At 33.9% G+C, this 14,990-nt stretch overlaps 1 protein-coding gene across 1 annotated transcript in view; it reads right to left on the bottom strand.

Moving 5' to 3' along the window:
• The window catches only part of TTC21B (tetratricopeptide repeat domain 21B), a 40,763-nt gene that overhangs the window by 17,869 nt on the left and 7,904 nt on the right, over positions 1-14,990 (bottom strand). Inside the window, 13 exon segments of the mRNA XM_030019352.1 lie at positions 49-155; positions 2,073-2,211; positions 3,742-3,852; positions 4,895-4,967; positions 5,283-5,521; positions 6,319-6,543; positions 7,928-8,085; positions 8,549-8,678; positions 10,541-10,741; positions 11,248-11,345; positions 12,354-12,546; positions 13,101-13,199; positions 14,769-14,853. Coding sequence (XP_029875212.1) covers positions 49-155; positions 2,073-2,211; positions 3,742-3,852; positions 4,895-4,967; positions 5,283-5,521; positions 6,319-6,543; positions 7,928-8,085; positions 8,549-8,678; positions 10,541-10,741; positions 11,248-11,345; positions 12,354-12,546; positions 13,101-13,199; positions 14,769-14,853 — 1,858 coding nt within the window.

Here is a 14,990-nt window from a genome sequence, read left to right as displayed (position 1 = left end):
AAACTGAGAACATTGCAAGCTTTCATAGGGTTTTGTTTTTGCCTTTACCTGTTGTAATGAAACAATAGCTTCATCAATCTTCTCCATTTTGCTGTAAATTTTTGCCAGAAGCACCTGGTAACGTCCATCTTCCATCAGAGAAGACAATTCATTAACTATAAGAATTACATTAAACAAACATTATTCTTGTAAGAACTGATCCTGCTAAAGTCAAAGACGAAGCTCTCCACATACTCCAGGCAAGAGCTTAAGTGAAAAGTTCACAGCTTGATCTTACATATATAGGATTGTGATTTGACTCCGTGTGTTGTTAGTGGGCAGAGTAAACATTACAACCTACAGAGTGAGATTTAAGGCCAGAGACATTGAAAGATGCAAAAGGAAGATAAAAAAAATTGACTGTCTAGTCTATTTGCATTCTCAGAAACATGAGAGAAAAGCTATTGATTTAAGTGGACAGGAAATAAAGCCACTCCTGACATTTCTGGTCTAAATCCTCCTCAAAGTCAATGAAAAATGTCCAAATTGATTCAATGAGTGCTACTGTACATTCAAAAAGCATAAGACTGTTTGATGAAATTTCTAGTCAGACCTCAAACTACCTTTCTTTTGCGAGAGTCTGGAACAGACATGAATAGAGTTATTTCAACCAAGTATTTCAGTATCTACTCAAAAAGCAGCAAGCTACTTTTGAATAATGGTTAAAATATACATGCATAAAATAATATTTGAAGAATACAAGTTCTCCCTGGCTTGTATTCATTTCAATCTATTGACAAAGAGGTATCTTGAGCACAGTTGCACATTAAAACAAAAAAGCCACCAAAATCCATGTTATATCTTTACTAAAATTTAAAAAAAAAAAAAAAAAAAGTATATTGAGTTATACTCTATTAGCAAACTGTCTTCAAAGTGTTATAATTGTGACATGCTGTTCTATATCAGAGATTAGGCCATGTAGCCAACCATGTAAGATCATTCCCTCCACTATGTTTCTTATATTTCATTTTTCTTTCACAAATGATGGACGTTTCAGCATTTCTAAAAAAAGATATCAAACTGTTCAATAATTTTCCCAGTCAGCCAATGAGATCTACATTTTTTCATGTAGAGAATGCATGTATATCAAAGATGTACAAAAAGGATATTGGCTTATGTACTTTTTGCTTTATTGTAAGATGGAAGACAAGCTTTTAAAGTACATGGGACAAACTTTATTTACTGCTAATTTATCTGTCCACACTAGAAGATCAAGCTGTCTTGAGCATGATTATTAAATTAGCCAGATCCTCAAAGGCTTAACTAAGACAGGAATATAATGTTAAATGAGAGGATTTTTTCAGTAAGAAGTAAACAAGACAGAAAACTAACATTCCCCTGCACAGTAAGAAAGACCAGTAAAATAGAGACATAAGAAAAACTTACAGAAGGGACTAGTAATAAGACTTGCTAATACTAACTGTTTCTGTATTCAGATAGCCACAGAAGTTAACAAATATAATTAAACCACTGCAAAAAGATTTCCTTAATTAAGGGTATAGCTCAATAGCTCACACTAAACACCTTAAAAGTTCTTAATTGCCTCTTAACAAAACCAAGGGAAAAAATCCAAAAGTTTTAGCTTTTTAAGTGCATATTCCTAACATGTAAAAGAGGGTCTTAAGAGACATCTTCAATCAGTTCAACCTCTTTGCTCTGAAGGATACTGGGTAGCATTTACCACCTAAACAACCATTCCCTAACAGCAGAACAACTCATCTATACTCGATGAATTCAGAATCAGAACATTTGTTAGCACAGAAGAGAAAGAACCTTGCATGTGTGGAGCTCTGCTATTGTATTTACTGACTTCACTTCACAGATGTTCCACGTTTAAAAGTCCTGGCAAAAGCACCTTTAAATATAAGTGAAGTTTATTTTAGAGTGCATTTCACATTTATCACTTAATAGTTTCCTGTGGTTTACAGTTCAAAAAAGTTTTATATGGAACTTCTTTATTCCTTAGAATCACACAGAAAACACAAACAACAGTAGAAATTGTATGTTTTGCTGTAAATTAATAACATTCCTACCAGGCTCATGATCTAAAGCTTGCTGAAGTACTTTTTCTGCCTTTTCATACTGCTTCAGTTTCATTAAAAGCTCAGCCAAATCATAGCAAAGGAAATTCTGTTGACCGCTTCTCAATGCGGCCTCATAGTAACTGATTGCCTGAAAGGAAGAAACAAAAATCTGAGTATTATTTAAAGATAAATCTTAAAGACAACAACCTTGCCTAGGTATTGAATGACATGCTGCTTAGAGTTTTCTCTGCTTTCTTCACTTCTCCTGTAACCAAGTCATTTCTAATAAATACTATATTAAAAAGGTGTTATTTGGTTGCAAGTTCAGGCTTCCAAAAATATAATGCCAAATTAAAGATAAATAGAATAACTAGAACACACTTTTTGATAAATATGCATTTACATAGCCTAACCACATTATGACATTCTGTCTTTGACAGGATCACTGCCAATTAAACTACATTTTCATTAGCTGCTGAAGTTTATAACTCCAGTCTGACTGGAATTATACAAGTTCTGTTTTACTGTATACAAAGGACAAATATTTTCCCAAAGTCTACCTGCGAAACATGAAGATAAAAGAAGTAATGAAAAGTTTAAAAATACCAACTAAACATTATCTAATAGAAAGGAGTCTTCTCTCTCTGTATTTTTAAACATAAAAACTGACAATCATATCAATTAAAAAAGTCAAATATTTACTCAAGAAAAAAAGCTATGCTCCAGATCAATAAACTACTATTCCATAATTTTTTTAAAAAAAAACCCAAAAGACTTCAAAATAACAACTTAAATACTCTTGAAATAGATGTTACTTCTTTAAGCAAAGGGAAGAATGAGAACTGGAATTATGTTGAAAAGTTACATTTCCAAAAGGAATTTGAAATATTTTATTAACTTTTATTGTTTTAAAATAGAACATGTTTAAACATGCATAATAGTGCAATATCAGGCAGGTGACCTATTTAGGCTTAAGCATCCTAAGGATAATATAGCTGAAGCCTCAAAATAAAAAAAATTAAGCGCACAAAACACCCATCACCATATAGATTAAGATTTTTTTCTATAGTAACTCTAGGAACCCTCACAGTACATTAGATTATTACACATACACAAAAAAAGTTTAAAGTATCATGGAGAAAGATAGGAATCATATACTGAGCTGCTTGTAATAGTGACCTAAACAGAAGCAAGTGAAAATTCTACCACTGCAAACGTAAAACAGTTTGAACACACCCTCCAGTAGTTTGAGGCTGCCCAAATAAAACCATTTGCTCCTGCAAGTTTTCCCCAGACATTTTCTTCTGTTTTTCCTACAACAAGAAGTTAAAGCCTCTATTACTACTCTCCTAGCCAATGTTAAGGCTAGGAGATATAACAAGACTGGGTCAATGGAGAAGTAATTAAACACGGTTTTCAGTGCAGGCCCAAAACCACATAAACTGCAAGTCACCAGAACTGCAATTCACCAGATTTGTATCCACCAATGTTTAACTGTGCCTTTGGCCAGGTATTTTGAAGGGGATCTACAAACTTACTTTCAGGATAAAAAGTCTGTTCAGCGTTTTAAAGTGAAATGCTTCTTCTACCCAACCTGAAAACAAAATCAGGCAAAGCCCACATGTTGACAATAACGAACACAATACTTAATTAGCCTAATGCAATACTTATAGAATACCTTTGAATAGTTATGCGTTTTGATTAGGGCTTTTCCAATTTTACTCGCTAAAGCTGCATCTTTTGGATTTTTCTTCAAGGCCTGCTCGTAGACTTCTATGGCTTCATCAGGCTTCAACAGTAAAAGATATAAACACAGAAGTCGAGGATTAGAGATAAAAAGGGTATGAAGAAAACAAAATCTGGTAACACCTCCAGGTATGACTGCCAAGTACTACTGGTTCATAAGCTACAGTGCTTCTCAGAGAAGAATGGCCACTATGAAATTGCTGGAAGTGTAAAGCCCATGTAAATTTATATTTCCATGCTAAAACAGAATGTGGAGAGAACTTGGCAAACAAATGAGTTTGAATTAACCTGATTCTTTTTCCACTGAAATCTCTCTACTACTATTTTGACTAGTTAACGAACTTATGCAAACTTACTAGTGTGTTGGACAATCATCCATATCTCTCCTCTAGCCATGTTATAACAGATCTAAACAAATTCCCTTTTGCTTTATAATTCTTCATTAAGGAAAAAACTACACACAAGCTTTAACAAGTAAACAACCATTAATCACCTACAGATCCCCAAACTAGTAATCTAAACTATTAGTTGCATGTCCTAACCCAACCTATTCTTTCAAAAATATGAATTTAAATGTGTATCCTTCAAATTCCTATGTCTGCTCGACTACATTGTCTTCTACAAATACTGAATACATTTCCAGTTCATCAAGAAGGAAAGGATGTAAAAAATATATAGGAATGCAATAATTTAAATTTTTAAATAAAATTTTCAATATGAGAACTAAGGTACCTAGAATTATTCTAAGCTTCAGAACTCTATTCTAAACACCTCCAACTTCTTTCTGAATTTAATTTAGCTCTCACTTTAGATTTTTGTTAGTCTTATGCGTCAGTGTTCTTCCAGATTAAAATTCTCTCCTTGACTTTCACCCAGTCAGTTATCAGAAGAAATACATTTTCAACAGCTTTTTCTTTGAACTTAGAACAGTTACATTTGTAGCCAGTAATTATGGTTTTTTTACATCCTAAAGCAATTTCTGTTTGCCAACTACCAATCAATAAGAGTCAGCATGCTACATTGTCTCAACTTGCCAAAGTCAACAAATGACTCAATCATTCTATTCATCTCCAGCAAGCACTTACCTCTTGAATATTCATGTATGCATCACCAAGAAGAAGAAAAGTATGAGCACTTGGCAGTTTTTCTACTAGCTCTCTGGAAACAAAAGACAGAACCTTGCTCAATATTTAACATGTCAATACTGGTATCTAAACAACAACAAATAGGGCACAACAATTTTATCCTCTGCAGGTTTTAGTTTTTATTTCTGAAAAATGAAACAAAAAAAATCTGATATATCTTTCCAAAATAGGACTTCCAATTATGGTTTTAAATGTCACAACACTTACTCAAATGAAATTATGTCACTAAATATTTCTGACTTAATTGTAGTAGAAAGGCAAAAATGAGCTCACTGTGCTACCATTAAACGCCTAGGAAAATATATACACACACACCACAAACTTTTACCTATAGCAGCCAGCATATAACTTCTTATCTTTCCTGTACTGAAGATAAACATCTGCCATTTTTTCTTTAGCTTGTACAAAGTAAGGCTGTTCAGGTGTAATATTTCGGAGCATGGTCAAGGCTTGTTCAACATCTCCTTGTGCAATTGCCAGATCTGCATTTGCAATCACAACTCTTAGTTCCTCAGGAGTTCCAGAAAATTCATTAATGGCATCTTGCAGTATTATAGCAGCTTCATGCTACAAATAATAAAACCAACAGAATTAATGTATTTCCTGTTGCTGAACAGCCAAAAATAAAGACAACATAAGCAAATGAACATCTAGGGGCATTACACAAACCAACCAAAAAAAACCCACAAAAAAAAAAAACCCCAAACCATACTATCCATTTGTTTCACTAAAACATTTTAAATTTTTTTCCCTCTTGATTTTGTAAATAAAAGCTATGTGATATGAACTACCAGAAAGAGTTTTAGTAGAGAAAATAACATTTGTATTGCATATATACAAGGAGATGCTCAAAATTCAACTGGACAATGCCTTTAGCACCTTGTTCTAACAGGTCCTGCTTTGAGCAGAATGACCTCCAGACGTCGCTTCCAACTACACGATTGTATGGCTTCTCTTACATTCTTATGCAGCGTCCTACTGTTTATTAAAATACAGCTGACAGCAAGGATGCTGCTACACAAATATAAGGACGTGATCCAAAAACATTTCTAATAGCATTCTGACAGCAAAACAGGAATCTATGTGCCAGCAAATGAACATCAACAGTATCTCCTCCTCATAATTAAAAGGGGTTTTATAGACTCAAAATTGAGCACCTGCAAGTAGCTTTCTTTTCTCTGTACAATTTAAGGTACAAGCTGTCAAGTCAGATATTAACACCTTGGAAATTTTACCAAGCAAATCCTCTTGGTAAAATGGTGATGGTTTTCTATTCTGAACAAATGAGGATAGACACTTCTGTTAATGGGAAGAGGAAATTGTTTTCAGGTATGTATTACATCTTAACAAGTTTGACATCTTACTGGTTCTCCATTCAAACGATGAGCTTCTACTAACTCTAGGAAGACAGACACACGATCACTTGCATCAATTTCAATTCTTTTTCCTTTAGTTTTTGAGGAAGCTGTAGGTTTTCTCATTCCAGGCAAATTCTTTGCCATCTGTAAGGTCTTAATAGCTTCTGATAATTCTCCCATCTTCTTCTGGGTTTGGGCCTTAATTAAGTGATAAACGGGATGTTCTCTCACCTAAAAAAAAAAAAAAAAAAAAAAAATGTAACAAGGTAAGGAGTTTCCAAATTTTACTTTATGCATAGTATTGAAACCCCTTGAAAGAAGATTTTTAATTTCTTTTTTTTTAAATATTGACCTCAGTCGCTTATTTCCTCCAAATATATCTGATTTCAACTTCAGTAATTTCCTTATGAAAATACTAGAATTTTCAAAGATTATGCAAACTAATAATTAAGTTTTCAATTAAAAAAAGAAAAACTATTACGTGAGATGAGACTTTGGGATAGAAAAACATTTATTACAGCATTATTTGAAGCTAGACTGACTTTTAAGGGATTTTGAACATCCCCCACACTGCTGTATGCACACTTCATCAGGCTATTAATTAAAAGAAGTGCCAAATAATGATTGTACACAAGTCCTGCTTGCCATTTCTCCACCTTCTTAAAACATACTTCACATGAAAAGGAAATGTCGATAAGGGAAATGTAACTATGTACAAAGTTGCAAGCACGTCAGTGTCTCCTAACTAGGTAGTTAACCTTCAGCTTTCTTGCATCACTTGGAGGAAGGAACCAAGATGGGAGCATGCTTGCAAGGAAATGGTAGTTTGCCACTTTTCAGCTAAGCTCTGTCAAGAGACTTAGCACAACTCAGACCTAATGAGCGCTGTGTAGAGTGCTCCCAACTCAGCATTAATCCTACATGAAGTTTCACTGACGTCAACAAATCAAAAATCCCATACTGCAATGTATTAGCCCCAAGAAATAAAACCGGTGAGGACTATTGCAAAACAGTAAAAGTTTTCTCTTACAGTGCTTAGTTTACCAAATTTGCTCCTGAAGGGACAGAAAAGATGGACAAAAATGTGACATCAATGGAAGAGAGCACAGCATACGGTTACTCTCTTAACACTTCAAGTGCTTAAAGCAGCATGAATTGTCAAGAGGTAACTACAGACCCCTTCTGATCCCCTCGCGCATCTGTGTGTATCTTCATCAGCAATTGTACATCTGAGCAAAAAGTCGAGAAACAACATTGGATCACGCTTCAAGTCCTTCTACATTGGCTTTTAAAGACTGTTACAAGGTTAGCCTAGAATTACAAATTCTGTTTAAATAACAAGTTTTTAATATTTATGTAAGAATTTGAGAAAAAGCTACCATTTCTTTCTTTTGTATTTCAGAACAATTTCAATACGTTGTAATAAGATGTTAGGCTTGCCTTTATGGTCATTTCTTTGATAAATATTCAGAGACCATGTTCATATAAACATTTAGATATTAAACGTGTAGCAGAATAGTCGTAAAAAGTTCAGCTTAAAAATTATTATATACAAAAACATACAACTTTAGATGATTGACCGAATAAAATAGTTTCATTCTTTCGTCCAACTCACCTCAAAATTGTAGCTCAGACAAAGTTCCAAGGATTGAGAACATAGTTTAGTATTGTTTTGAGCCAAATACACCTGGGCCATCAGTAAGTGTGCATCTGCATAAGAAGGATTCCTTTCAAGACAGTAATGTAGATTACTATGGGCTGCTTCAATATCCCCTAGGAAGTTACAAAAGAGAAAGTGAAAAAGTAGTTGATATGAAATACAGAGGTTAAATATAGAGCATTTATTAATTGTCCACCAATTTTATAATTTTTTTTTAAATTAATGTGAGCATTTAGTGAATAAATTCATATACTAAGTACTATGTGGCTATGAAATGAAATCAAAACCAAGTCAGAGACAAGATATTTTCCCATTGTTCCATTTGTAAAACATAAAATAAGTGATCTTTTTTGGAAGCAATAGATAAAACCCACCATATTTATGTGCCCATACAGTTAAGATAGGCTCATACAAATCATAAAAAAAAGGCAGTGCAAATGTCCTTAACTTAGCTGTAATGCAGTGTTCTGCAGTGAAAGAAAAATATTCATTATGATTTAAAAGTGTGAAATTAATATTTTTTTTTTATTAAAGAAACTAAAGAGGTGGATAGCTAACCATTCATATAACTATTACCTGACAAGTATTTCACTTTTGCCATTAAAAAGACAGCTTGTTGAAGACCAGGCACAGTTTTTACCACAGTTTCGAGAACAGAAGCACAGTGCTTGAGAAGTGGTGAAGCAGACTGCCGAGGACTTGCAGGCTAGGAGTAAAAAAAAAAAAAAAAAAAAAAAAAGCAAAAAAAAAAACCCCAAACAAAAACCACTTCAGTTGACAGGTTTTGGACTCAGATTTCATTTTCATTGCTCACTTTAAACTCTAATGAGCAACAGCAAAGCATTGTTATTTTCTTCAGCCCAAGAAGCTGAAAGCTGTCATTGTGAAGAAATATAAAAATATGTTTTAAATTTAAGGGCGCAACTTCTTGTATCAGCAGGAACACAAGACAGCTAAATGGACTTCAAGGATGATAAAACACTTCAGACCTGACATAAGCTGAAGAGTTAGTCCATAACATTTGGCAACATACTCTGAATTACTGTGCCAACTCATCCAACACAATGGTAACACAAACTAAATTTCAAGAGTGCTGAAGTTGGAATGAATGACCAGAAGGATGAGAAGAAAAGATTCTGACCCTAGCCCTCCTACCCTCATTCCACACCACAGAACATATCAATACTGCTAGTAACAAAGTGAAAATAGCAGCTGAGAAATAGCTCCTGTCACGTAAACTGCTAGTACAAGTGTACCAAATTTTAGTTGCTCATTATCAGAAATGTTGTTCCATTTCCCTCTATTACTTTAGCTAGTTGCTAACTAGCTAAAAAAAAAAGGAAAAGGCAACCTAAAGATCCTTCTGTTCACAGCTAACATTTCTACAAGGCCCATGCCCTGGGGAAGCAGCAACCATCCACTACCAAACTGGAAGCCTCCACCACCTGGCTAAACTCCTCACTTTCTAGTATCACAAACTCCTTTTTGCAATAAAGAGATAATGAAACTTCAGGAAAAGCCTATTTTTTCTTTTACAAATCTTTCTACTGACGATAGTTCAGGAAAACCAGTTTTCATTCCAAATTAAAAACCATCATTGCCATTAAGTACTTCTGGAATATACCCCAGGGAAATCGTTAGACAAGACACTACCTCATAGAATGACACTTCTTATTTATCTCCATCTGTGACATGAAATTATCATTGCTACTAATGTTTTAGACCTTCAAACATTACCATTTCATTATAGATGGTGGGACAGATCATAACAATGGAAAACTACTTGTTTGCCTATTAGATTTTAAAACTGTACATAACCAAATATTTACGGGAAGGTTCTATAACTAGACTAGAAATCTGCTAATGACAGGATAATAGAAGTCAGCTCCCAGCTATTTCAGAAGAATAATCTATTTAAGGAAGACACTATTTAAAGAAACTTTAAATGTGTTTCTTCTGCTTTAGAGATGTCAGGTCCTCATTCAATTTATTACAGTCTACATGCCTTTGCTGCCAAAACTAGCACACGCGAATTTAGTTACAGATTAGCCATCTAAGTAAGTGAGATTTTTCTTTGTTATTAGTAATAATAATATAAAAAAGTAGTATTCCACTGATTTTCACCAACACACAAAAGAAACTGATACAAAGAAAAAAAATGTATATTGAACAGATATCCTCAGCTGCCAAAATATTTCAAGAATAGGATCATAAGTGTGAACATCCTAGTTTCCTATTGAGATAGCTCTATTCACTGCATTGTTACAACAGTTTCCTGACCAAAAGAGATATTAAAAAAGTATATATATACACACACAGTGCATTAAACAAATATCCCAAGTTTCCTCAGATGTCATTATTGCAACTTGCTCACTTTACAATAGTTGTATTTTCATAGTTATTTTGATTAATTAGTGGTATAATATCTTAAAACACACTCAAACTTCAAATAAATTCACATCTTAAGAGAGAAAATATTCTAAACTTTTGCTTCATGATTAACTGATCTCAAAATGAAATCAAAGAATAATTTCCATTTTCAGACAGATGTGATCTACAGCTGCTTACCTGTGCTGGGCAAAAATTAAGATATTCCCTAATGATTTCTAGCAAGAAATCAGGGTTTAGTTTTTCAAAGTATTCTACACCAAGAGGAAAGCCATGCAAAGATGAAAAGTGAGTATCCAGAACATCATTCAATAAGGAAATAACTTCTTCTTGTCTCTTATGTTTTTTCATAGCTAGGACTGCACGCAAGAAAGATAATTCCTACAGGAAAAAAAAGAAATAAAACACCCTCCGTATTCCAGATACATTAATCTGTTACTCATACAATACTACATAATTATTAATGTTAGCCATTTCTTCTTTATATTTAGGGATACTATAAGACATTTAGTATGTTCACTGTAAATGACACTGATGATGATTGTATCAATGTATTCCTTTAATTTGCACAAGCTCTAAATTTTTCTGAGCACAAAATCCTGAAAGTAATTAATATCCCTCCCTTCCTGACACTTCAAACTTATGTTCAGAGATAAAGCACCGCAGGAAGGCAATGATGTTTTTGCTCTGCAAGCAAACAGCCTTGTGTTGCAAAGTTAGGCAACACATTAGCTTAGATTGTTAGGAAGAAAAACTGAAATTTAGATTTAATGGTACTCCATTAAGAATGCTCTGCTCAAGTGACTGAAATACAAAACATGAAGTAGCTAGTAGACCACAATTCAGATTGTAATCAAAGTATTTTAATGAAGGAAGATGCTTCCTACCCCAGATTTCCCAATGGACTGCTGAATTTCATTAAGAAACTCCAACTGCTGCTCTGCATCTTCTAATTGCCCTTGCATTAGCTGACAACGGATAATTCCTGCAACATATTAAAACATTTTATTGCAGATTCGTCTTCCTAATCAAGCACATGCTTTGTTTTCCAGAATTAACTTTTTCTCTTCTCAACCCCTTCATAAAGTGGTGATACAAGAAGAAAGAATAGATCAAGACTTATGCTAATGCAGATTTTATGTACTTAGAAATAGCTAGGATAGATGATACACGATTGATACATTAATATATGCAATGATATAAAGCAGTTTCATGGAAAGATCTCATCCCTTATATCAGAAAGTTTAAAACAGTAAATCTTCAACTGGTTCCAGACTAAGTAGAAGCACCATGAAGTTTGGCTTCTAAATTCAGAACAAGTACAAGAAGCAAGATGAAATTAAAACAACCCTCACACACCCCCAACCACACACACAAACCACTCCTACCCTCTAAATTTTTTGTACTGTTTGAAGTTCCAGATTAGAAGGCAATGGCATAGTCAAGGAGAAAAAATGCAGGGGAAAATCTGTGAAGCAAGTATGCCATATTTACTCTCCATTTTCTTGACAGCAATTGGACTTTATCAAAAGTTACCTTTTTTTCAAAGAACGTAACATGTACATCAAAAGTGACATGTTTTGACTTCATTATGTTTTTCAATCTAAATTAAGACACGTATGTAGCCATTGACAGCTTGTTCTATGAACTTTCCTTACATTTTTTTCATTTTTGTAGTGCCTAAGAGTTCTCTAGTTCCTAGGCACTACAGAAATAAATAATTAAAAAAATACAATCACATCTCTGTCCTCACCATTACTTTGAGAGTTCTAATTTTAAAAAGTTTCACTTTTCAAAAGGAAGACCCAAAGACATATCCAGTGAGGAGAAACTGTTGCTACAAGAAAGATGGCATAACAGGAATCAGTAAATACTGCCCAATGTTCCTGTTCTAATAGTTCTAGATTTTCTAGTAGCAGTAGTAGGAAAACTTGATCAAAAAGCATCATCTGTCTTAAGACCACAAAAACCAAATGAAAGTGTAAGACCTTACCAGTTAGTGCAGAAACACTTGTTTCATCAAGTGTCATCGCAGTCTTGTACCATTTTAAAGCTTCTTTCTCTTTGCCTTGTAAAATCATTTGGTAGCCAAGTTCAGTAGCAAATTCTGCATTGTCCGATGCCAAATCAGATGCTTTTTCAACTAAGGTTTGTGTATGTTGAAGGATGAGCTGGTTCCGGCCACACTAATGGTAAGAATAATCTTTAAACCTTAAGTTTTTCTTATTTTTCAGATTCATTTAAAAAACCACACTGAATATTGCTGTAGCAGTTGAGACGACCTCTCATATAGGACTAATATAATCTGTAATAGTTCTATAAAAATTGAGGCATTGAAGTGTGCTGGATTCAAACATAAATACACAATACCATACAATAAGGAATACTTGATAGAATCGTTTTAAGGATGCATTCAAAACAACTGATAAATACAAAGATTAAATAAACCTTCAGTTTCAAGGCCACGTAATTAACCTTGCCACTTTCCTACTTTAAGAAGTTTCTCATTTAAAAGCAAGCAGAAAAAACATTTTTGGAATGAGATGGCTTAAGTATTGTAATTCATACTGAATGTAAAACATTAAAAATGTAGTTACCAAAGGCTACACAATGTAATCTATTTCAATTGTCTGCGATCTTCTACTTTTTAGTAGACATTTAGTATCTGTCTACCAGAAAATAAAACAAAAAACAGGATAGATAGATAGTTGTACGCTGCTTAACAAAAAAGCATACTCACTGTTCTACTGAAAGCTAAAGCCATTTTACAGAAGAGCTGCGAATTACGTGGTTCTAACCTGTCCAGTGCTTTAATTAGGTCTCCCAGTCTTGCTGAAGCCTTGGAAAAAAGGGAGTAACATAAGAAGTAATAGATAGAATGAACAGATTAGGACAATTGAACAGTTTTCACTAAAAACTAGTCACATATCTTATTATGCAGTAATATCTTGAAATCTAAACTCAGAAGTTTTGAGGGCTAGGAGTTAGATTTATTTTGGAATTCCTAGAAAAATTCTTTGGAATAGTAAAGTGGCAATAAAGTAGATCATATGTCCTCTATACATGCTCTAAAAAAAGTGAAAGATTTGAGCTGAATCTGATATAACAGAAGAGTCCCATAAAGCAAGATAGTCTGAGGAATCCGATCTGTGAATCTTGTTCAGGCTTCAGTGTGATACAGACACACATGCTCAAAACCAAAGCACTTCCAGATGCTCAGACTCCTAACAAATCACAGTTTCTCAACCCACCAAAGGTACTTTAGACATTTCTGGGGTTACAATAAGGTACATGGGTTTTCTAAATATGATTTTAGATGTAAACACCTGAATTGTGTTTAAAATTCATCAGGCTTTTTAATTTTTTCCTAGACATGGGTCTTAGTCACATGTAACATTTTACCCCAGAATCTTTTGTTTACACCCTACCATGTCTAGCAACTTTCATTCCTGGATGGCTTTATTGAATTGGAGTCTGCAATTGTTACTGTTTCTCCATATTTCCTATGATTGTGCATAAGTAAGACTTAAATTTAATTATGAATACACTAATGACTAAAATGCAATAACTAAAAATGTGTTAAACAACCTAAAATATCTTTTCCTCTAGAACTCGGAAAAAAAAAAAAGCTACAAAACACTGAAAACACTTCACTTTTTTTTCTAAATTTCCAGTTATATTATACCAGCATCCTTGCATAATGAGAAAAAGATATTTAAAAATATTTTAACAGTTTTTCGTGACAATTTAGATAATACATTTTAAAATTTCCTGAAAAATGGCACAAGCACCATATGTACAAAATACATGCACATAGCCCTGTGCAGTAAAGGATCTTGGGAGTAGAAGGAAAAGTTAAAGAGAATTCTTAGAGCTAAAAAAACCCCCAGTAATTGTCAAAAAAGGGTGAACAAAGCATAGGTTATACTAACTAACATCGCAGACTGTTGTTAAGTGACTATGACCCCCTTCCAAAAATTTATCAGTACAAGACCTCATTATTTCCCTTATTTCAATTAATAAAATACTTAAAATTAATGGAAGGCTTACAATAACTTATGAATTTATCAAACAAGCATTTAAACAATAAAAGATTGCTTTGATGATTCAAATCAACATGATTCAATTAACTGTCCTGAGGAGACTTCTGTTTGGCTTGATTCCTGTTCTCTGGAAAGATGGAGGTAAAAACTTGTGTTTCCCTTGGCATCCAGAAAACACCCCAACAACAAGCTACAGCAGCCATTTCAGTCAGAATAGGTGAATATACCTCTTCCTGCAGATAAGTAACATCGCATAGGACCACACAAAGTACACAAGGAGAAGAAATAAAGAAGATAGTGCATGTGGCATCTTGTCCCTACAACGGCTGTGTTATGCTCAACAGTCTGCTAATAAAAAGACTCACCTCAGATATATTTCCCTCCCTGCACAAATAATGCAGGGCCTCCATTCTTATGGCTTCTAAATTGAAGGCATCTTTCTGCAATAGTCTAAAGCCAAACACAAGGTGAATGTAAAGAAACCAAAACAAAACCTTTGCTCAATCATCTGTTTTATCCTAAAAGGGAATAAAATAACTTGTATTGCACAGTCACTTTAAGTAACAGCTCTCAAGTGTAAGCACAGC

The sequence above is a fragment of the Aquila chrysaetos genome, chromosome 6, assembly GCF_900496995.4.
Source record: "Aquila chrysaetos chrysaetos chromosome 6, bAquChr1.4, whole genome shotgun sequence".
Classification (NCBI taxonomy): domain Eukaryota; kingdom Metazoa; phylum Chordata; class Aves; order Accipitriformes; family Accipitridae; genus Aquila; species Aquila chrysaetos.
Note: the sequence above shows the minus strand (reverse complement) of the source record. Positions and strands in the feature narration are given on the sequence as shown.